The 24,546-nt window shown below is 39.9% G+C and overlaps 1 protein-coding gene across 2 annotated transcripts in view; it reads right to left on the bottom strand.

Annotated features, from left to right (window-relative positions):
* Nucleotides 1-2,850: 2,850 nt before the first annotated feature.
* The window catches only part of CUNH11orf65 (chromosome unknown C11orf65 homolog), a 65,989-nt gene continuing 44,293 nt past the window's right edge, over nt 2,851-24,546 (bottom strand). Inside the window, exons 7-9 of one of the 2 annotated variants that reach the window (XM_032285672.1) lie at nt 15,577-15,747; nt 9,477-9,532; nt 2,851-7,012 (exon numbers count right to left, since the gene is read on the bottom strand). In XM_032285672.1, the coding sequence (XP_032141563.1) occupies nt 6,858-7,012; nt 9,477-9,532; nt 15,577-15,747 (382 nt within the window). In that variant the 3' untranslated portion in view covers nt 2,851-6,857. Of the gene's footprint in view, nt 7,013-9,476; nt 9,533-14,854; nt 15,748-24,546 lie in introns of those variants that run through there. The other variant, XR_004270952.1, reaches the window with a different exon arrangement.

The following is a 24,546-nucleotide window of genomic DNA, read 5'->3' as shown; positions in this document are numbered from 1 at the left end:
CCTTGGATACCTCCTGAGGAAAGTCATAGACCCTCCACTCCGCAGCCTGAAGTTCAAGGAGATAATCCTTTGCACACCTACGTGCCATTAGAAGATGTACATCTGCTTTTCCAACAAGATCTTCAGAGGATTAACCCCTCATAAGTCTAATTTATCCTGGCATTAACAGAACTATAACCCTCAACTTTGCCATTCCTCAAATAATAAAAAACATTGGTGCTGTTATTAGAAAAGCTACTACCTCTGTTCAGTTACAATAAGCTATCCCAGGAGCTAATTAATAACAAAAAACATTGCTAATTCTCTCTGCAAAAGGCAGCTCTCTCTGCAAACCAACTTAACTCTTTAGCTGCCATAGCTTTAAAAATAAAAGGGCCCTAAATCTGCTAACAACAGAGAGAGGAACCTGTTTCTTTCTAGGAAAAATGCTATTTTGTAAACCAGTTAAGTGTTATTTTGAATATAGAACTCAGGAATCAATCAAACACAGGGCTAGAGACCTTCAAGAACCTGGCTCTGTTCTCTCCTAGGCTCATTTATAACCATTCTACATTTGTTGGCCTCTGGGCCTCTCATCTTTAACCACCTTGTCATAGTCATTTCTTACAGAAAAGTCACAATTAAAAAGTCATAAGGTCACAATCCTGCCACTAGAACCCTGGATGTCCTTGGCTCATGAGCTCTATTGTGGACCTGTAGATCAACCTGCACCCCCGAAAGGCTCCCCTCTGGAGGAAACCTCAACTGCAGGGCCCCTTCTATGCCCCATTTCGGCAGGAAGTAAAGAGGATCGACGCCCCTATTCCAACCAAAGTTGAATTTTCCTGTTCAGAGGGGAATGAGAGAATGTGTTCTCTTTCCAGGTCCACAAGGGGGCACAGTTTTAAGGGCAAGAATTTCCCAGCGCCATGCCCCCCTGCCATCTCTCTCCATCTGGGAGATTTAACGGTTTATGTTTGAATTTCGCAAGCACAGGAAGAAACTAAAAGTCAATCACTCCAGCGGAAGTTCTAAGGAACTCCTTTCAATGGCCCAGGGTCTTGGAGAGGTGGGAGTTCGTCCCAGGATAAAAGTCCGTATCCACACACCTTGTCGGATTTCCCCTCTGGAATCCCCTTCCACACTATTCATGGAAGTCTTTCTCTTATTCTCCTTTTCTTCTTCTCTCTACTTAAATAAAATCATCTCTCTGCAACACTTCTTGGGTCCAATATTTACTTTTACGAGCGTACGGCGCACCTGCAGTGGTCCCATCGCTAATTCTTAAGAAATCGGAGACCAAGAACCCACAGCATTCTGTCAGGGGAGCCATGCCTCACCAGCACCCAAGAAAAAACCCGGTTACAATCCCACACTGGGACAGAGTCATACAGGAGAGAAGTGGTCATGATCTTGCTTACAGTTCTTGCCATAAGTGTGTTCACAGCTGGTGTACTACTAACGGTGAGTCACTTAAAAAAAAAGAAAGTAAACACACAGAATAACATTTACCATTTCAAGTATACAGTTCAGTAGTAATAAAATACATTTCCAGTGTTATGCAACCAACCTCAAGCACTCCTTTAACCTTACAAAACTAAAATTCTATACCCATTCAACAACTCCCCCTTCCTCCCTTCACCCAGCCCCTGGGCACCACTGTTCCACTTTCTGTCTCTGAATTTGACATTCAAGGTACCGTACCTTATATAAGCAGGATCATGCAATATTTGTCTCTTTGTGACTAGCTTATTTCACTTAGCATAATGTTCTCAAGGTTTGTGTGTATTGTAACGTATTGCAGAATTTCATTCATTTTTAAGGCTGAATAACATTCCATTGTATGTGTGTATATACTGTATGTATGTATTTTGTTTATCCATTCATCCATCAATGGATACTAGAGTTGTCTCTACCTTTTGACTATTGTGAATAATGTATGTCACTATTTACATGGGTACACAAATATGTCTTCGGAACTCTGCTTTTTTTACCTGGAAACGGAATTGTTGGATCATACGGTCATTCTATTTTTAACTTTTTAAGGAACGACCATACTGTTTTCCACAATGGCTGACCCATTTTACAACTCCACCATCAGTGTACAAGGGTTCCAATTTCTCAATATCCTTATCAATACTTGTTATTTTCTGTTTTTATGTTTAGCAATCATAATGGGTGCGGGTGACTCTTACAAGTAGAAACATTGTATATTTTACACAAATCCTATAAATGGTATTCTAAGAAATAAGCTTTAGAAACAAAAAATGTCCTTCAATTGATAGTGTCAAAACCTGATTCTGTGTACTGTTGTTAACCTTGTTAGGAGATCGTAATGTTAGGTTATTTAAAAACTACCCAAAATGTTCCCTAGAGTTTGAATATTCAATATAAACTTCTTTTTAACCGCACAACTACATGGAAACTGAACAACTTGCTCCTGAATGACTACTGAATCAACAATGAAATGAAGGCAGAAATATAGATGTTCTTCGAAACCAGTAAGAACGAAGACACAATGTACCAGAATCTCTGGGACACATTTAAAGCAGCGTCTAGAGGGAAATTTATAGCACTAAATGTCAACAGCTACCTGAGACTAGGTAATCTATACAGAAAAGAGGTTTAATTGGCTCAGGTTTCACAGGCTGCACAGGAAGAATGGCTAAGGAGGCCATGGGAAACGTATGATCATGGCAGAAGATGAAGGGGAAGCAGGCATGTCCTACTTGGCTGGAGCAGGAGGAAGAGGGCAAAGGGGATGTGCTACACACTTTTAAACAACTTGATCTCGTGAGAACTCACTATCACAAGAACAGCAAGGGGGAAATCCACTTCCATGATCCAATCACCTTCCACCAGGCTTCTCCTCCAACACTGGGGATTACAATTACATGAGATTTGGGCAGGGACAGAAATCCAAACCATATCAAACATGAAGGATATTGTAGCTATATTTAAAGGTTTGGATTTAACCTGGCTGCCATGAGGTAGCATTGAAGTATTTTAAGTGAAGGAAATTAAATACATTTTTATTTAGAAAGATCACTTTGGCTGTGGTGTGGAAAACAAGACCTGAGTCAAAGAAACCAGTTAGCAAAAGATGATGGTGGTATGGTCTATGTTTGTGACAGCACAGATGAAGTACATGAATTCAGAAGATATTTGTGTGGTGATATTAGTATCTGAGCTAACAAAAGTTTGGACTGTCATGTCATCGTCACACAAATATTTTACCCGGTTTGAAGCTTTACAAATAATTTCAATGACACAGGGAATCGAGGCTCAGACAAAGCAGAGAAAAGTCTGGGACAGCAAGGGTGGGCTGTGGAGCTTCAGCCACACTGAACATGCATTATCTGGCCTAGAATAACAGATTAGGTCTCCAGTTAAGGTTTTATGGGTTTGCATTACACAGAGCAGGGACATTTAAATCATAAAATGTCTCAATTTGATACCCCAGGGAATTGTATAGGTTATATAACATTCTTCAGGAAGCCATCCCTCAGATATCCATAGCTCCTGGGTTTATTTGAGTAACCCTTACACAGGGTTAGCCTGCTAAGAGACTGCTACATGAGGACAAATAACATTAGTCTGTACCTAGAGGTTCCCTTGACAAGGAGAAGGGAACACAGGCCAGCTACTTTACTTTCTTACTCCTCAAGCAGGACTTGGTGATAAATGTTATATGGAATTTCTTGGAGAGTGAAGGGTCATGGACGTAACCTCTCAAAAAGGGGCAATATTTGACAGATTTCACGGGGGAAGGTTATTTGCTGTGAATAATCAGATCTAGCAGGCACAGCAGATACCCATAACATGAGACATTTGGGAATTATCTCCAGCAGATTGGAAAAGCACAAGTAAGTTACACAGCAAGTAGCCCTGATCTCCATGTTATCTAATTTAGTTGCACAAATGCTTCTCTCTCAGCCCACACTGATGATACTGACTATGGTACACCTATGGTATGACACTCATGGCAGAGATGTTCCCTATCAACTTGGGCCTTGTTCATGAATGAGTTGGCTCAAGCTAAAACTGGATTGATCCCTCACTACAGCCCCACTTAAGTATAGCCCTAAAGAACAGTGGTGAGGGAAAATCCTAGTGGGCAAAGTTTTGAGCACTATACTTGGTCATTCACTTCTTATTGAGAGAGAAGTAGCCTTAAGTAGAGATACACATGGATTCCTGGGCAGTGGCAAATAGTCTGGCTCATTGGTCAGGTACTTACTTGGAAAGGGCAAAATCAGATTAGAGACAAGGAAATCTGGGAAGTATCATAAGGATTGACTTACAAGGTGTGGATCTTCACATATCACTGTACCAGAGCCTACCAGAGAGCACCCACTTCAGAAGAGACAATGAACAATAAGAATAATAAGGTGACTTTGGCATTGAAGGCCAGCCAACATGCTTTTGGCCACCTTAGTGCTTATGCAATTAGCTCATCAACAGAAGAGTCATTATGGCAAGGATGGAACCAAGGGCCCCAAATCACGGGTCTTTTCTCACAAAAACTAGCTACTTCCACTGCTGAATGACACTGGGCCTTTATATGGCACCATCATTTGAAAAGACAAATCAGTTGTTTGGTGACAACATGATTATATCAGACCCATTCTGGTTTGGACACTGCAGTAATTTATTCTTAACAGGGATTGCTACTTGGTCCAGGCATGGATTTGCCTTTCTTGCCCATGATGGCCCTACTAGAACCACTACCTAAGGAACTATAAAATGCATGATTTACTATTATGGGCTTTCTGATCAAGGGACCAATTTTATAGTAAAGAAATTTTTAAAATGAGTATATGACCATGGAAAACACTAGTCCTATCATATGCCATACAATCTAGAAACTATTAGAATGTTAAGTTGGCCTGTTAAGGAGTAACCTAAGGTTCTAGCTTGAGTATGACATGCAGCTAGGTTGGAGCATTTTCCTCCAGGATGTGATATATACATTGAACCAATGACCATTATATGGTGCTGTCCAAATAGCTTAAATACATGGGTCCAAGAAGCAAGGGATACAAATAAGATTGGCTGACTATGGTATACCTATGGTGCGTCATTCAAGGTAGAGATGTGATCCCTTGGGAATTTGCACTTCTTGTTCCTGCAAGTTGGGACTCAGCAGGACTTAGTCCATGTAGCCACTGTATCCTCCCTATATCCAGTGAGGGAGGGAATGGTTCCCCTGGAGATCACAATAAGGATTCCACTGAACCTAGAGCTATAATTGCTACATGGTAATGTTTGGCTCCTCATGCTGGTAGATAAATATCTGGTTTCTCTGTCCATTAGTGGGAAAATTCTGAAATGCATTCTATATGGTTCCTCAGAGCATTCCTAGCAAACTGAGACCTGTATACCCACAACAATAACCCATTCTTAACACAAATTTTTTTGGCTTTCCTCCCTTCCCTGTGTCACTTTCTCTTTCTAATTTGTGATTTCTGAGATCATCTCCTAAATAAACTACCTGTACCAATATCTTATGGTTTGTTTTGAAAGGAAAGACTAAGATTGTTCCTTTTCTCTTTGTGGTAATTTTAAATACATTCACAAATTATTTGATAGTCTTCCTTTTAAGAGATAAAGCGTAATAAAGATAACAGCTCCTCTCCATGAGTGTAGGCTGGACTTAATGCATTTCTAATTAATAGAATAAGGCAGAAGTGATGGTGTGTGGCCTCTAAGACTAGGGGTCTCTCTCTCTCTCTGTCTGTCTGTCTCTCTCTCTCCTCTCTCTCTCTCGCTCTCGCTTTCACTCTCTCGCTCTCTCGCTCTCTTGCTCTCTCTGTCTCAGGTTGCTTGCTCAGCCATGTTATGAGACCACTCAAACTATCCTATGGGGAGCTCTATGTATCAAGGAATTGAGGCCTCCTGCCAACAACCATCAAAGTGTGCCATCTTGGAGGCAGATTCTCCCAACCCAGTCAAGCTTTCAGATGACTGCAACCCAGGTAAAAATCTTTACTGCAACCTCCTGACAGACCTTAAGCCAGAGCCACCCAGCTAAACCACTCCCAGTTTCCTACCCCTCAGAAACTGTCTGAGATAATAATTGTTTGTTGCTTTAAGCTGCTACGTCTTGAGATAACTTATTATGCAGTGATAGAAAACTAATTCACTGCTCTGACCTGGAAGCAAGGGAATGTGAATCCAAAACGCTGTATTGCATGCAGAGTAGTGAAGGCAAATTGTAGGCCCCAAAAAACTGAGATTAGGGGAATGATCTAGAAAGGAAAATGGAAAAAGAAAAGGGCAACATTGATGAAAGCAAGTAAAGAGAAATATGTAAACAAGGAAGGATAAAGAACATTATAAAAGAAAGAAAAAGAAATAACAATGACATAAAATAGGCAGTAAGTGTGAGAGAAACTGAGAATTGCAAAGACAACTAGGATGAGTAAGCAGGCAGAGAGGCAAGAAGAGGAAAGAAGGTTCAGTGAAGAAAAAAATGGAGTGATGAGAGGATATAAGTGAGAAAGGGAGGAAGAAGCAAGGCACATTTGCACATGGGATAAAGGGGCAGAGAGTTCTGCCTTACATGAATACACTAAACGTCTCAAACATTTAAAATAATCAGTTTGACGTTTCTGCACCTAAATATAGTATCTTTACTTAAGTGTGACTGTTAGAATACTACAGTTTCTCAGAATACTAGGAATAATTTCTTTATTTGTCATGGCCATTGTATTCAGTCCAATGTTCTATTTCTGCTCAACCTTCCTTACTTAACTGAGCTGGATTCTGTGCCCAGAATATACACACAAGTCATTCCAGTCAGAATATATTATCTCTTGGCTATAACTGATGGGTGCAGGGCGCAAAGGACTATAGCTCAGAAGAAATAAAGTACTTTATAGTCCATAAGTAGAATCAGGCGTTAATCTAGTTACATTTGGTTCTTGATAAACATTTTCATAGTAAGTATCATCTGGTGTTCCCATTTCCATCTCTGATATATCTCCTCCATAGTCATATATGTTTTGCTGTGCTTGATCAAATCTGAATCCTAAAGATAAATGACAAATGATTAGAAATATTCCAGATGTAATAAGATGCTCATTCAAAATGCTACTATGTGCTGGTCTGTTCCACATTCCCTTTCATCACTCTTAAAGGAAGTATCTTCATCTGAAACCAGAAATGTCCCAAATTTCTGAGTTCATCCCAGTTTCACTCCCACATATCACTATCCATCCCTACAAAAGGCTCTGTAGGACCTGGGTTTTAGGTCTGATCTATTAATAACTAGCTGCATTATTTGAGACAAATTATTTAACCTAAGTCTTAGTGTTCTCATCTGTAAAATGAGAATAATAACCGCACCTATGTCATCATATTCCTGCAAGAATTGAATGTGATGGTATATGTAAAGAACTTAGCAGAGTATCTGTCATTTCGTTAGTGCTCTGTAATTAACTATTAGCTAACTTCTTCACTCACAAGGAAGAGATGCCCTTTTCCTCTCCAGAGCTCATGTTTCTAAATCTGCTCTGGATTTATCTGGCTTCTTGAAGAAGTGACATACATTCTCCTCTTCTCCAATGCCAACATCTCCAGTGGATCACCTTCACTGTCTTCAGTTATGCATATCTCCACTACTTAAAATAATCTTCACTTGCTCTTATGCTCTTTCCAACTACTATCCTGTTATCTTTCCTTTTTTTGACAGTAATTGCTCTTAACTCAGTCATTTATATTGTTTCCCTTTTTTTTTTTTTCTTTTTTTGAGACAGGGTCTCACTCTGTTGCCCAGGCTGGAGTGCAGTAGTGCGATCGCACAGCCTCCACCTCCTGAGCTCAAATGATTCTCCCGCCTCAGCTTCCCAAGTAGCAGACTACAGGTGCGTGCCACCATGCCCCGCTGAAATTTTATTTTTTATAGAGTGATAGTCTCTTTAAATTGCCCAGGCTGGTCTTGAACTCTTGGCCTCAAGTGATCCTCCAAACTTGGCCTCCAAAGTGCTAAGATTATTGGCATAAACCACTGCACTGGGTCTCTGTGCCAATTTAAATTTGTAAAAGATAACTATCTATTGTGCAGAGTAGGGAATGAAGCAGCATTGGTTTGGAGGCTACTGCAGAAGCCTGTAGAGAAGTGAAGGCAACTTGGGCTGAGTGGGTGGCAATGAGCTGGAAATAGGTGGACCAGTTAATGCTAATGATAGCTCATATTTATGGAGTATGCATTATGAGATAGGCACTATTCTAAGCTCTGTGCATGTATTATCTTTTATTATCTCACAACCTATGTGCCAGGTACTACTGTTATTCTTATTTTACTGATGAGAAAATTGAGCTAGTAACTTGCCCAAAATCATATAGCCAGTAAAGAGTGGAGCCAAAAACAAAACCCAGGCAGTCTGAATCAAGACTCCACAATCCTTTGGGAGGCCAAGAGGGATGGCTCACTTGAGTCTAGGAGTTCAAGACCAGCCTGGGCAACATGGTGAAATGCCGCTTTGACAAAAATACAAAAATTAGCTGGGCATGGTGGCGTATGCCAATGGTCTCAGCTACTCAGAACGCTGAGGTGGGAGAAGTGCTTGAGCCTGGGAGGTGGAGGCTGCAGTGAACTCAGATTGAGGCCACTGCACTCCAGCCTGGGCAAAAGAGTGAGGCCCTATCTCAAAACTAATAAACAAATAAACACTCTCCACAGTTCTAACCTCTGCTTACTGCTTCTCCTATCTGCTAGTAGGATAGGTGTGCAATAACTGGGCTTTGGCTATGTTAAAATGATCGGGATTTCTGGGCTCTGATGACACTCTTCTTTAACATGATGGCTTTCACTTTCAGTGTTTTCAGTACTGCTAACTACTGGCAGAACAATAGTGGCATAGAACCACAGAACCTAGAAACTATTTTCAATATTTTGAGGCATTTATTTTGCCAAGTGGAGTCTGCTCATGAAAAATCATTACTAAAACCATAAGTAACTTTTTTTTTTTGAGATGGAATCTCACTCTGTCACCCAGGCTGGAGCGTAGTAGGGTAATCTCGGCTCACTGCAACCTCTGCCTCCCTGTTCAAGTGATTCTCCTGTCCCAGCCTCCTGAGTATCTGGGATTACAGGTGTCTGCCACCATGTCCAACTAATTTTTGTATTTTTAGTAGAGCTGGGGTTTCACCATGTTGGCTAGGCTGGTCTCAAACCCTGACCTTAAGTGATCCATCTGCCTCAGCCTCCTGAAGTGCTATAATTACAGGTGTGAGCCACTGTACCTGACCAGTAACTTTTAACAAAGGATTCATATTTTAAAAACCATTTTATTCAACCTTAAATAATATAGGACATTTCTTTCTATTCCCAAATAACAATCTTACATACTAAGGTAAAAATGACTTGACAAATGCATCTAAATTTATATACTATGCAGATTACTGAAATGTTAAATGCCTAGAAATAAGTGTGTAGAATATATTTTTTGTTCATGAGAATTTCCCATAAACTACTGCTAAAAATTGCCTACCTTTGAAATTAGCCGAAGAGTTGCTTGTAGCAATTTCCTTCCAGCTGGCAATGTACCTACATACATTATATGAGCATTCATTAAACTAAATCAGTTCATTAGTACATACTTAGACTACTTCTAAAATTACACTTTCTTTTGAGAAATCTTAGATTAATAATGGCATCTTCACTAGCCTCCATGTTTAATTCTCATGATTTTCCTACCTCCTCATAGCTCACATCCAGCTAAGAATCTCCAGGAGAAGGAGCTGAAGGAAGTATAAAAATGGTACCCACCATCACTAGCCTCCATGTTTAATTCTTATGACTTTCCAACCTCTTAGTAGCTCACGCCCAGCTAAGAACCTCCAGGACAAGGAGTTAAAGGAGGTATGAAAATGGTGCCCACCATCTGCCATACTTAGTGTCCTTTTGCCTCCCTGTAGCATGCCTTCTCATTTTATCCTATTTAATTCCTGCAAGATCATGTCCTCATCTGAGTGTTTTCTGAGATGTTAATAACATTTAAATTAAAGCCTGGACAGAAAACTGTCAGATGGAAAAGTCATGAGGAAACAGCAACAAAAACTTTCTCCTTGGTTCTGGATTGCCAGACCCACTGTCTCTGATATATGAAGGGAAATTTAAAGTGTCTACTTTTTGAGCTCATTAGAGCAGCAGCGCTGTCTCTGCAGTGTCCAAAACACATATGAGATACCTTCAGGTACAGCAAATGTGGCTATCACTTCAGCTCCCTGAACAGAGACTGAAATAGAGAGACCAGGGTTGCCTGAGAAGAGGTGGAATAGAGAAGAACAAGGTATGATGTTCTGTGAGGATGAGGGAAAGCACCAAGAGGCATGTTTCCTCAGACTTATTTCACCTTAACCTCTGTATCCCACTTTTCCAAACCACCTTTACAACTGCACCCACTTTAACCAAAAAATCAGGTCAGGATTTGGTCACAGTAGGTGCTGAAAGGAGCTGGCACAGAGAGGATGTGGAGAATTAGAATTGTCATATAATTCAGAAAACACTGTGATTTTTTAATTATTTATTCCATTTGAATTATTTTTATTCCTGTCAACCCTGCGCTCCTGAAGTTTTTTGTAGTAGGAAAGTATATACTTCCAACAGTATTTATTACTTATTTTTATAGAGACAAGGTCTAGCTCTGTCACCCAGGCTGCAGTGCACTGGTGCCACAATGGCTCACTACAGTCTCAACCTCATGGGCTCAAGTGATCTCATCCTCTTGCCTCCGCCTCCTGAGTAGGTGTGACTACAGATGCATGCCACCACACCTGGCTAACTTTTTAACTTTTTGTAGATGGGGTCTTGCTATTTTGCCCAGGCTGGTCTTGAACTCCTGGGCTCGAGTGATCTACCTACCTTGGCCTCCCAAAGTGCTGGGATTACAGGCATGAGCCACTGCACCTGGCTTGTCCAACAGTATTTAATTACAATAAGATGTTGTGTCTGAATTTGGCACCTTCTCACTACTGCTACCTTTTGTTGCCTTGCGAACTTTCTTCAATGGCCTTAAATAGGATACTTATTTAAGGCCATTAAATAGGATACTTATTAAATGGGTGACTTAAATGGAAGGATTCAGGAAAAAAGCAGGTAGTATAAAATCCTTCAACAATCTCTCAGTAGGCAATTCAGTTTGGCTTGACCTTAAATTTTAACAGACTTTGTGCTTTCAGTGGTTGCTCAGGAGCACTATGAAGACTCACCCTGCTTGCTTGAATTTTTACAAGGAAAGACTTCCATTCCTCCTTCAAGGAACCAAGATAAGAGACCCTGATCAATAGTGTGCTAAGCCCTGACAACCTGGGGCACAAACATATACCATAGTTAGGGCCCATTACTGTCCCTGCTTTGTCTAAAATTAGCACATGAATTTTATTCCATTATTTTAAAAAGAACTTCTCATAAAGAATACACCAGCAGTAACTGATAAGAAATCCAAGTTTTACAAATAAAAGCAAGTCTGATGATAGCGTAACCAAGCTGTTTATATCACAGAGCTGATCCTTCTCATTAAGAAATTTGTAGATATTTTTAGATAATAATTACAGAATAAAGAATGTGTGGAATCTATAATGAATCTCCATTAAATTACAAATTTAACAATTTAAGAGCTCAGAAAAAGTCCCTAGCCAGAGAGGTCACAAAACTACATATCTTAGAAATCAAAGGAGCAGCTTCAGATATAGAAACTATCTGTAACAAACATAGGCACAGAGCTCTCACCAACAGAATACAAGGAAAGTATTTAGTATTTCCTAGTTGCTGATTGCTTAATAGGTATGTCAAAGTTAACTTGGTGTTTGAAAAACATGATGATCCTGGAAGAGGAACATCTGAATATCCATTAGGATGAATGCCAGCAACAGCCATGGTAGCTGTCCTATGGGATTGTGCATAACTTCATGATGGTGATGTGGGGATTGTTCTAGGTTGTAAACATCTGAAGCAACATAGCTCTGGATACAGGAATTTGCAACAGTATTCATTAATGTGTTTGAGTCCACAAGTAAAAATGGCTCTATACCTTCTTCCAAATGATAATAATAGTGTTCAGTTAATAGTTGCAGTATGCATCTGAAGATGCACATGGCTTCATCTCAGGAGAGCATCAGTCTGTCATAATGGGCTAGCACAAAAGCCTTTGGGGAGAAACTGGTTGTTATCACTAAATAACAGTTTTCAAGGAATTTATGCCATTCTAATTGTCCAGTTATAGAAAAATCTCCATAGACTTTGAAGGATACTTTCCAAGGAATTGGGGATGACCAATTCTCTAGAGGGGACAAATGTCAGACTTTTAAATTTACATCAAACAAGGTATCACCGAGCCAGTTACAAAATATCTAGAGGACTACAAAGGTCAAACAAGGAAGCAGACTGTGGAGACCATAAATGCACTGGGAAGAAGGGGCTTATGCCTAATTTGGTCTTACTGAGATAATCAGTGTTGTGGCCAAGTAGTGCAACTGAGATATACCCAGATAACCACACTTGAAATTTCATCTAAAATTTTTATTGTTCAAGGCTCAGTATAAAATCTTGCTAAGAGCCCATGTTGGTAAGAAATTATGATTATCCTCAACTCAGAAAATAAACTGATAGAAGTTATACATAACTTGAAAACAGGATATTTGCATTTTTTAAAATGGAAATTTTCAGTTACTCTTATCATCTGAAAGCTAGGTATATCCATTTCATTCCATGTAGAGTATATGCTATGAAGAAATCACTTCAAGTCTTACAGGTTTATTCTCCCCCCACCCCCTGACAAAGGGAAGCCATTAAGACTCTTCACCTACTATCACTTAGCGGAGAGCAGGGAAAGTCTTATGTAGACTGAGATGCCTATTTTTTCTTTCCTTTGAACTCAATGGTTTTATTCTTTTTATATTCCAGTAATGATAGAATATAGAATATCTAGTATCAATTTTTTGTACTTGTTTGCTGGCCCTTTGCTTGAACCAGCCAACTAGTTGTACAAGAGAAAGGCAGAGCAGGATTTCAGAAAACTCTCTATCCAGTCCTGGGAAACTAATTCAAAATGGACCTCCCTGACCTCTCTTTCCTTTTCTTCCCTCTCTTCTCCACCCAGCAATTTTTACTCTTAAGAAGAAAAGTAAAAGCAAGGCACTGCAACTCCTTTGCTTGGCTGTCATTTCTTGCATCATTATTACCATCTGCATTTGTTTAGTGTCCCAGAAACTACAGACCAGCTGTCTACAGGGAATCTCAAGACTCGGGTCTGCACAAAATATTGTAGTTACTGAATCACAGCAATCTCTTTATTTTAAAGCACCTTCTATGGATACTTAGTCTTTTATTTTTTATCTTTTCCAATCTATCCTTCTCATCAGTATCTTCTTTTTTCTTTTATTTTTGTTTTGATTTTCCTTTGTTCTTTATCATTCTTTCCCTTTTTCTACATTTATCTTTCCTTGCATCATTTTTCTCTCCTCTGCTTCCTCTGGCGTTTTTTTCATGTTCTATTGTTCAATGACCATGACCTTGATTTTTCCTACCCCATTTTCTTATCTCACGTTTGCTGATTTCTTCTGTTTTCTTACATTTCTTTACTTACACCATCTTCATTTAAATTTTTCTGCCTCTTCATCCATGCGGTATCTACATTCTTTATTGTAATTGAGTAAATATCGAACATTTAAAGCAGCTTTATTGAGGTAGAGTTCATATATTATATAATTCCCCATTTAAAGTATAATATTCAGTGGCTTTTAGTATATCCACAGAGTTGTACATCCACCACCACAATGGACTTTATTTCTTCTTTTCTTTTTTTGAGAAAGAGTTTCACTCTTGTTGCCCAAGCTGGAGTGCAATGGTGCAATCTCAGCTCACTGAAACCTCCACCTCCCAGCTTTAAGCAATTCTCCTGCCTCTGGCTAATTTTTATATTTTTAGTAGAGAAGGGGTTTCACCATGTTGGTCACAGGCTGGTCTTGAACTCCTGATGTCAGGCCATCCACCCACTCGGTGTCCCAAAGTGTTGGGATTACAGGCAGGAGCCACTGTGCCCAGCCCACAATGAATTTTCAATCATTTTCATTGCCTCAAAAAGAAACACTGCACTCCATAGCCACCACCTCCCCATCCCCCCTGCCCCCAGTTAACTCTCCAGCCCCAGGAAACTACTAATCTACTTTCTGTCTCTATAGGTTTGCCTATTCTGGGCATTTCATATAAATAAAATGACACATGATCCTTTGTGACTAGCTTCTTTCACTTAACAGATTTATCAATGTTATGGCATAGATCAGAACTTCATTTCTTTTTTTTTTTTTTTAATAGAGGCAGGGTCTCACTATGTTTCCCAGGCTGGTCTCAAACTCCTGGGTTCAAGCAATCCTCCCACCTCAGCCTCCAAAAGTGCTGGGGTTACAGGTGGGAGCTACTACACTTGGATTTTTTTTTTTTTTTTTTTTTGACAGGGTCTTGCTGTGTCACCCAAGCTGGAGTGCAGTGGTGTGATCACGGCTCACTGAAGCATCTATCTCCTAGGCTCAAGAGATCCTCCCACCTCAGACTCCTGAATAGCTGGGACTACAGTAGTGTACCACCAGGCCTGGATAATTTTTTATCTTTTCTAGAGATTTGGTATCACTATGTTTCCCAGGCTAGTCTCAAAGTGCTGGACTCAAGCTATCTGCTTACCCTGGCTTCCCAAAGTACTAGGATTATAGGCATGAGCTACCATGCCTGGCCCATTTATTTTTATTGTGGAATAATATTCTATTGTATAGATCTACCATATTTCATTTATCTATTCATCAGCTGAGGGACATTTGAGGTGTTTCTGCTTTTTTGTTATTATGACTAATGCTGCTATGAACATTTATGCACAGGTTTTTGTGTGGACATGTATTTCCCCCTCTCTTGGGTATATATCTAGGAGTGGAGCTGCTGGATCACATGGCAGCTCTATGTTTAACCATTTGAGGAACTGCCAGATTGTTTTCCAAAGTGGCTGCACCATTGCACATTCCCATTAGTAGTGTATAAGAGTTCCAATTTCTCCGCATTCTTGCAAACACTTGTTATTATCTATCTCTTTAATTACAGCTATCCTAGTAGGTATGAAGTGGTATTTCATTATGGTTTTGATTGTATTTCCTTAATGGGTACAATAAATATTCTAAAATTTCCACCACATAAGAAATCTTAAAAATGTTTTCTAGGGGCCATAGTACATCACTGAAAAATTGTAATGTTTTAGTGTCTCATATAGAAAGGTTAGGGTATACAGATGAAAGAAAGTCTTTGTATTATTGATTTCATGCTCTTAGACTTTTTTCTAAATCCCAAAGTGAGAAGCAAAGCAGACTAAGGCATGAGAATAATGTCTAAGAATAAAGAACCCTAATTCTAATTTTGTTTACTATTTCTAGATCATTCATTTCTTACCCCTCATTTCTTCTTCTGTTCTTTCTAGGCAAATAATAAATATTCATAATTTTTTTTTTCTTTGAAGATTGTCTGTGGCCCCAGTATTCAACTTGAAAATAGAAAATGTTAGGAAAAAAATATATAACTGCCCTTGTTCCTTAAGAATAGCAACGTGTACTCACTCATCAAAGTTCAGTGTATTTGTCCAGTTCAGCACTTCATCCACTTCCCATTCCATCACAGAATCTATCCCACCGTCTTCAACAGTTCTAATCAGCTCTTTTGTTGTACTGTGAATTAGTCCTAGAGTTTCAAGATGTGTTGACTTAGCCTCCAGACTTCCTGAGAAGTACCTAAATAGAGGAAAGGGAAAAAGAAGTAAATATTTTGAAATAAGAGATTACAAGTAGATGCAAGTGACATATATTGTTATTTACATGTTAAAACTATTTGCATATTGAATAAAGTTTTCTCCTATATAACTCAGATGCATCTAAACCAAGATCTATGTGATGAAATCATTTGGGGAAAAAGCAACTTGATCAATCACACTAACTTCAAATCACCTCTCAGTAAGTGGCATTTTTATGATACAAAGAAAAAGTTATTAAATTGCTGAATCATAGAATTATTGAGTGGAAATGGTCTTAGAAACCAAATAACTAACCTACTCATTTTATAGGTGAGGAAATAAATCTTTGAGGAGTTAAGTAAATTTTACAAAATCAAGAGGCTAATGGCAGATGAAGAGGGAAGGAAAGTGAAAAAAGGAAAGAGAGGAAGAGTTAAAGGGAAAACAGATACTGACATTTTCTTTGTGCCAGACACTTTTCATACATTCTTATTTCTCTTTAAAAAGACAGAGCCAAACTGGGCATGGTGGCTCACACCTGAAATTCCAGCACTTTGGGAGGCCAAGGTGGGCGGATCATGAGGTCAGGAATTCGAGACCAGCCTGGCCAACATGGTGATACCCCAACTCTACTAAAAATACAAAAATTAGCCGGGCATGGTGGTAGGTGCCTGTAAACCCAGCTACTCAGGAGGCTGAAACAGGAGAACTGCTTGAACTTGGGAGGCAGAGGTTGCAGTCCACCAAGATAGTGCCATTGCACTCCAGCGTGGGCAACAAGAACAAGATTCTGTCTGAAAAAAAAAAGAAAAGACACAGCTATTTGTGGCAGCTATTTTTATTTCCCTTTTAGAGATAAAGAAACAGACTTGGAGAAGCTAAAATATTGTTCAAAGCCGGGCACAGTAGTGGCTCAAGCCTGTAATCCCAACACTTTGGGAGGTTGAGGCAGGAGGATCATTTGAGGCTAGGAGTTTGAGACCAGCCTGGGCAACAGAGAGATGCTCATCTCTATTAATAATTTTAAAAATGCTTAAAGAAATTGTTCAAGATAATGTAGTAGTAAATATATATGACAGCCAGTATTCTGACCCTTAGTCTTATGTTCAGCCTCCTTCTGCAGCACTGCCTGTCTTAATCCAAGCACTTAAAATAATATATTCACTGATAATGAGCTGAGTAACTAGAGATAAGTCAGCAGTCCTTACCAAGATCATCAAAACATTTTTTTGGTATTCATCTTAAGGTCTACATTGGTAGCCATTTTAAAGGGTCACCTGTTTTGAAGTTGTATTCATTTATTAATTTAACACCCATTGATTAGGAAACAGCATAGTGGTGATATGAAGCAAGACTCTGGTATCAAACTATCTGGATGTGAATCTTAGTTCTGTGTTATATAATCTTTGCTAAGTAACTTAGCCTTTCTGGGCCTGACTGACCTCGGCCTTAAAATGGTAATCAAGGCCAAGTGTGGAGTCTCATGCATATAATCCCAGCACCTTGGGAGGCTACAGCAGGAGGATCGCTTGAAGCCAGAAGTTTAAGAATAGCCTGGACAACATAGTGAGACTCCATCTCTACAAACAATAAAAAAAATTAGCCAGGCATGGTGGCACATGCCTGTAGTACCAGCTACTGGGGAGGCTGAGATGGGATAATTGTTTGAGCCCAGAAGTTCAAGGCTGCAGTCAGCTATGATCACACTACTGGCACTCCAGCCTGGGTGACAGAGCGAGACCTTATCTCTTAAAAAAAAAAAAAAGTAATCATAACACTACTTCCTCCTGGCATTCTTAAGAGATTTAGAAGTATCAATCCATGTGGCCTGGACATGATGGCTCATGTCTGTAATCCCAGCACTTTGGGAGACTGAGGCAGGAGACTCCCTTGAGCCCAGGAGTTCAAGACCAGTATGGACAAAACAGAAACACCTTCTCTCTACAAAAATATATATGTATGTATTTTTTCCCTAACCCTACACTATTTTTTTTTTTTTTGAGACAGTCTTGCTCTGTAACCCAGGCTGGCATGCAGTGGCACAATCTCAGCTCACTGCAACCTCCGCCACCCAGGTTCAAGTAGTTGTTCTGCCTCAGCCTCCCCAGTAGCTGAGACTACAGGCGCTTGCCACCACACCCGGCTAATTTTTGTATTTTTAGTGAAGACAGGGTTTGACCATATTGGCCAGGATGGTCTTGAACTCCCGACCTTGTGATCTGCTCGCCTCGGCCTGCTAAAGTGCTGGTATTACAAGTGTAAGCCTCCGTGCCCAGCCCAAAAAAATTTTAAAAATAATAAAAAAAGTGTAAACCTATGTAAAGCATTTTGAACACTGGTACATAGTAAGCATTCATAGGCTGACACTGTATTGAGTGGTAGGGCTATAAAAGTGAGAAGATACATCCTTGCCCTCATGAAATTTCGACTTCATCAGAATTTAAATGAAGAATGATCCATAAGAGCAAATGCTCTGTTGCCCAGGCTAGAGTGCAGTGGTGTGATCTCGGCTCACTGCCACCTGTGCCTCCTAGGTTCAAGCAATTCTCCTGCCTCAGCCTCCCAAGTAGCTGCGATCACATGAGGGCACCACCACGCCTGGCTAATTTTTGTATTTTTAGTAGAGATGGGGTTTCACCATGTTGGCCAGGCTGGTCTCACACTCCTGACCTCAAGTGATCCACCCACCTCAGCCTCCCAAGGTGCTGGGATTACAAGCATGAGTCACGGTGCCTGGCCTCTTTTTTTTCTTTTTTCAACAGTGAAATATAACAATTCAGATATCTTTTTTCTCTTATTAAGGAAGTATAAATGTACTTTGTTTTCAAGAAAGTCATAGTAATTGTTCAAATAATTTAATTCTCAGGTTTTGAACTCTTTTAAGAGTTACTATTATAACTAAGTAGTATAAATATTGACAAAACAACAGGTTTGCAAGTAGAAATAGTGTTTCAAATATACTGATAAGAAATAAAAGATCACTTTATAAACATATTTTATAAACAAACAAGTGATTTTTTAAAAAGACATAAAATTGGCTGGGTTGGTGGCTCATGTCTGTAATCTCAGAATTTTGAGAGGCCAACGTGGGCGGGTCATTTGAGGTCAGGAGTTGAGACTTGCTTGGCCAACATGGTGAAACCTAGGCTCTACTGAAAATACAAAAATCAGCTGGGCGTGGTGGCATGTAGCTGTAGTCCCAGCTACTGAGGAAGCTGAGGCAGGAGAATGCCTGAATCCAGAGGCGGAGGTTGCAGGAGAATGCTTGAATCCAGTGACATGCTGCCACTACACTCCAGCCTGGGCAACAAAGCAAGACTCTTTCTTAAAAAAAAAAAAAAAAAAAAAAAAAAAAAGACATAAAATGTATAGGTAATTTTGCAATATATTTTTGGTTGTATTCACTTTAACATGATCATATATTCTTTCTAAACTAAGAAATTTAAAGAGAAAGGATATTATAAGAAATGTTTGTCTGAATGTCATTAACAGAGAGAAAAGTTAAAATAACAAAGACCTACGAAGAATCAAAGCTTAAGTTGCAAAGGAGGTTGAGGAAAGCTAAGATCTATAGGACACAGGATGGAACAGGATTTAAAAACCAGAATTCTTTTAGTAAGACAGGGGTAAAAAAATCAAAATTTTGTTGATTTTATTCATTATTGATTCTCAGCAACAGTCGGAATGAAGAGTGTTTAAAAGCCATCAATGAACATAGCATACAAAGTAAAATCTCTCATTCATTCCCTGCAACCCTATGAAAAGGAAATGTAACACCCAGTCATAAGAATTCATTCATTCATTTATTTATTCTATAAGCAACATACATTCATTAAACATGAACTATGTCTGAAATCCTGTGCTCATAAATAGAAGTCTCTGCTCTATAGGGACTCAAAGTCTAGTGGAGATGGCAGACAAATACATAGATAATTGCACAAATGTAACCACTGAATATATAAAAGATCCATGGGGCAGATCAAAAGGAAGTACCTAACTGTGTCTAGGTAGGTAAGGGAATGTTTCATAAGGAGATATTTGGGCCAAGTATCAAAAGATGAAGATGCTATTGCCATGCAGCTGAGCACCCTAGGGAGAGGAAATATCACAGGGGGTGTAGGTAATGGGGAGCCCTTAACATGTTTTAGGTAGAGAAATGATTTCTGTCTTAGAAACATCAGTTCAGTGTTTATACAGAGAAGATGAAGAGACTAGAGACAAGGAAATTCATTAGAAGGTAGATGAAAAATGAGATGTTACAGTGGAGAATAAAAGATCGGATTTGGGAGATACTTTGGAAGTGGAATAGGACTTGATGACAGATTACATGTAGGCACTTGTAAAAGAGTGAGAAATCTAGGATAGCCCTCTGTTTCTGACTTGGATGACTGTCTAAATGGTGGTGTCACAAGCTGAGACCAGAAGAAATCCCGAGAAGAGACAACTTTTATGATGGGGAAGGTCAGAAATTCAGTTTTACAACTGTTGAGTTTGATATAGAAATACCCATATAATTAAAAATACAGAACACGGTTACAGATGAGGATTGTGCTGAGGGTAAACGAGCACAGAAAGAAGTAAAATAGCATGATATTCTTCATGTACATTGGCTTATCATCAGGTGCTGTCTCCCAGCTGGTACTGTGATGGTGCTTCAGCAAGTCATGCCACATTCTGTCAAAGCCAGCTGTTTCTAGGTGATGGCACATATGGTAGGTGAATTTTGTTGTTCTGAGCCCATAACCACACTTCCTTTACTGTTAATGAGTTCCCTACATAGACGCACTGTTGTATGCAATAAAATTATGATGGATAATGCATTCTGTTATGAGAGGTGTTGTTGCCAGAAGTAATGCAGGCAGAGAAATAAAATTAATATCCAGAATATTTGCCTATCACTGTAAGGACAAATGGATGCCTCCTTTATTATGGGAATGGTCTGATATAATCAGCCTGTCACCAACTAGCCAGCATATCTCATTACTAGGGGCAAAGCAATGGCCTTTGCTATATAGTCAGCTGTGACTACAGCCAGAACAACTTTGGTGAGGGGAAGACCATGTTGTTGAGTCTATATAAAGCCTCCATCCCTGTAATCCTGGCCACTCTGGACAAGACTCCATGATGAAACCACTGAGGTGCCATGGGAAAAAGCTGACATTCACAAGATGGATCATCTTGTCCATCTGATTACTGAGAGCTGTCTGCCTCATATATGCCCTTTGGAGGGCATTCACGTGGGACAGAAATATACTTTGTATCCATTCTGAGTATACCTCTACCCTGACCTACTCACCAATTTTCCAATTTTATTCTTTGCGAATGTTGATCAGCTGGGAAACTATAAATGTCAGTCAGCACATCAGCACAGTCAGTGAAATCCCTACCACAGGCTGTTACCCCTTCAAATGAAGTGGAAAACTAAATGTACCACCTGAAGTTATGCTCACTGGAAGAATATCCTTTGATCATTTACTGGGCTAACAGGGGAATTAAAATCAGTAACCGTCCATTTTTAGATGGTGCAACAATCTTCTACAGATAAACTTATTTCTCCAACATATTCCTCCTCCCTGTTAACTTGTCATAGGGACTCTCTATGAAGCCAAAGGTATGGAGATGATATAAAAGGCAATGCAGTATAAGTAGTGGTTGCAGGAGTCTGAGCCACCTGCTCATGCAGCTTACTGGGGCCTTCTGGACCTTCTTAGAACCATTCCCATATAGACCACATTTATTTTATACTGAAACAGTTTTACATACTCTAAATTTTATGGTTTAATTGATTAGATGAAACCTAAGTCAGTTCATGATCACAGCACTTGGTATCCTATTGCCAAGCATCCAGTCTTTACCAGGACCCAGTTGCAAATCTGGAACAGATTTTCAAATGGAAAATAGCTTCTGTCAGAAGAGGAAATTCATTACCTTCTTCCTAAACCCTAGAGGTCTGTGCTGTAATTCCCCCATTTGGACTCTTTAGGGGCTCTACACAGTTTTTCACTACCATGAACATTTCTAATGCTGTTGTGACTGCTGGGCCATAAGCCCCAAGTTGCAGGGCAGCTTGACTACATTGTCTTTCTTGCTCCATGTCCCACTGGAGCCAGCTGACTTTATTAGCTCACCTAGTAAAGGGGAGCAGCATGCCCAAAATGTGTCACACATTAGCTCTCAAATTGAGAGAAGGTCTCTAAGTATTGTGCTTCTTCAAGGTGAATGGGACAAGGTACAGTAACTTGTATCTCACTTTCTAAAGGATATCTCAAATGTCTTTAAGCTTCGGTTATATGCCAGAACCTTAACTTTTTCAAAGTTTATCTGCTTCCTTGTAGTGTGCCTTTGTCCTACTAAGCCACCAAGGGAGTTGTTATTTTCCGCTCACCACACCCAATCAAGGTAAGAACATAAATATAATGAACAGGCATAATGTTCTGTGGAAACAGATGTACAAACCCCTGGGGACGAGAGCAGGAAAGCTGATATATTTCCAAGAGCAAGACGTAAAAACACACTTTGTTCTTTCTGTGAAAATGCAGACTGCTTTTCCTATTGCTTAGTGATTGGGATGGGATGGGAAATAACACATTTGCCAGGTCACTTGCAGCATACCAGGTGCCAGGGGCTGTGTTGATTTCCTCTATTGAAGAAGCCACAACAGGAAGCCTCGCTGTAATTGTGCCATCACCTGACCTCTACCACTTCAAAGTTCCATTCATCCCAGTGACCTGAACGAATCAATTCCATCACAGCTTCCCCTACCATAATCTCCATCCTTGTAAAGAACAGCAACCACAGAGTTCATCAAGCAGTATGCTACTCCTAGGCCTTTCATGGTAGCTCACGCCTGTAATCCCAGCACTTTCAGAGGCCGAGGCCGGCGGATCATGCTGTCAGGAGTTCGAGAGAAACCTGGCCAACATGGTGGAATCCCATCTCTACTAAAAATACAAAAAAATTAGCCAGGCATGGTGGTGCATGCCTGTAATCCCAGCTAGTCGGGAGGCTGAGGCAGGAGAATTGCTTGAACCCAGGAGGCGGAGGTTACAGTGAGCCAAGACTGAGCCACTGCACTCCAGCCTGGGTGACAGAGTAAGACTCCGTCACCCAGCCCACACACAAAAAAAAAAAAAAAAGAAAGAAAGAAAAAGAAATATGTTGCTCCTCTCACCAAGCTATTACTACATAGCTTGATTGAAAAAAAAAAAGCTATCTCTTGGGACTTCCTGGGGTAATGGCGAGATGGTGGTTTAGTAGACTGCACATACACACATACACACACACACAATTCTCTGAACTTTTAGAAATCCTTTTTCTACAGTACGCCAGAGAAGTTCCGGCATTTTGCAAAGGTAGAGCTTTCGTTGGTTCTACCTAAATCGGCTTTGATTGGCTAATCTAACAGACCATTAACATAATTTCTGCGAACTCAAGCCAAAACATTAAATCCACAATTCCAGGTGAGTATGGTCAAATCAGTAAGTTCAGCCTAACCAACTGGATCTAACAATCTTAGGATCCACCCTCACACAATGCTTCTGAGACTGCTGGCAATACAGATTAGTAAATTCTTGTAACTCTTCTGGTTTTCTAAACTATCTCCTCTTGGAGTGGACCTTCTACTGCTGTCTGGGCTATCCTGAGATACAAATCTCATTGTGAGCTGAAGACAATGAGAAATAGTGGAGGGGGAATCCTGAGGACAATCAGCACAAATGTGTGTGGCAACTGTGCCAATGCAGTCACTGAAAGGCCTTTATGCAGAGAAGAGTTGCTTCCCTCAAAAGGGAGAGCTAGGGTTCCCTATACCAACAAGGCACTTTGGAAGCTCAAAGTTCTTGGCTTTGTGTATGTTTGCCCAAATGTCCTAATCCCAGGTCTCAGGATTCTACTTCTTCACCACTAGTGCCCTTATCTTAGTGCAAAAGACCTGGCAGGGTTAAGCATTTGGTAGTGCTGTAGGCACTGTAACCCTGTGGCCATTGCAATAGAAAACGCGGTTGCCCTCAACCCATGCTGTGATTACAAGAGATGAAGGGCCGCTTCAGAGCTGCCGGGGAGGTCTTCTGATTGTCTGTACCTGTTCTTTATTTTTTAAACTATTTTACTGAGGTATGGTTGATGTACAATAAACTACACATATTTAAATTGTACAATGTACAGTTTTGACATGTTTATATACCTGTAAATCCATCACTACAATAAAAAATGAAACTATCCATCACCCTCCAAAGTTTCCTTGCTTTCCTTTGGAATCCCTCTCTCTTTACTCTTTTCCATCTCCAGATAACTGCTGATCTTCTCTGTGCACTGCAGATTTGTGTCTTCTAGAACTGTATGTAAATGGAATCATAGAGTATGTACTATTTTTTGACAGATTTCTTTCATTCAGCATTATTTTGAGGTTGGTCCATGTCGTTCTGTGTATCAGCAGTTCATTCCGTGGTACTGCTGAGTAGTATTCCTTTGTGTAGACATCCTATCACTTGCTTACCCATTCACCTGCTGATGCACATTTGTGCTGTTTCTGGTTTTTCACTATTATAATGAGAAATAAACCAGCTATGAACATTCACAAAGAATCTTTCTGTGGACATGTTTTTATTTCTCTTGGGTAAATTATGTAGGGGTAGAATGACTAGTTTAATAGTTTACTTGTTTAAAAAAACCTGTCAAATGGTTTTCCAAAGTGCACACACTAATTTGCATTTGCTCCATATCCTTGCCACCAATTGGTATGACAGACTATTTCAGTCATTCTAGTGGGTATGTAGTGGTATCTCATTATTGTTTTAGTAAG

The sequence above is a fragment of the Sapajus apella genome, unplaced genomic scaffold (genome assembly GCF_009761245.1).
Source record: "Sapajus apella isolate SASKATOON/1434 unplaced genomic scaffold, GSC_monkey_1.0 scaffold16, whole genome shotgun sequence".
NCBI classification, from domain to species: Eukaryota; Metazoa; Chordata; class Mammalia; order Primates; family Cebidae; genus Sapajus; species Sapajus apella.
This window is presented reverse-complemented; position numbering and strand designations above follow the sequence as displayed.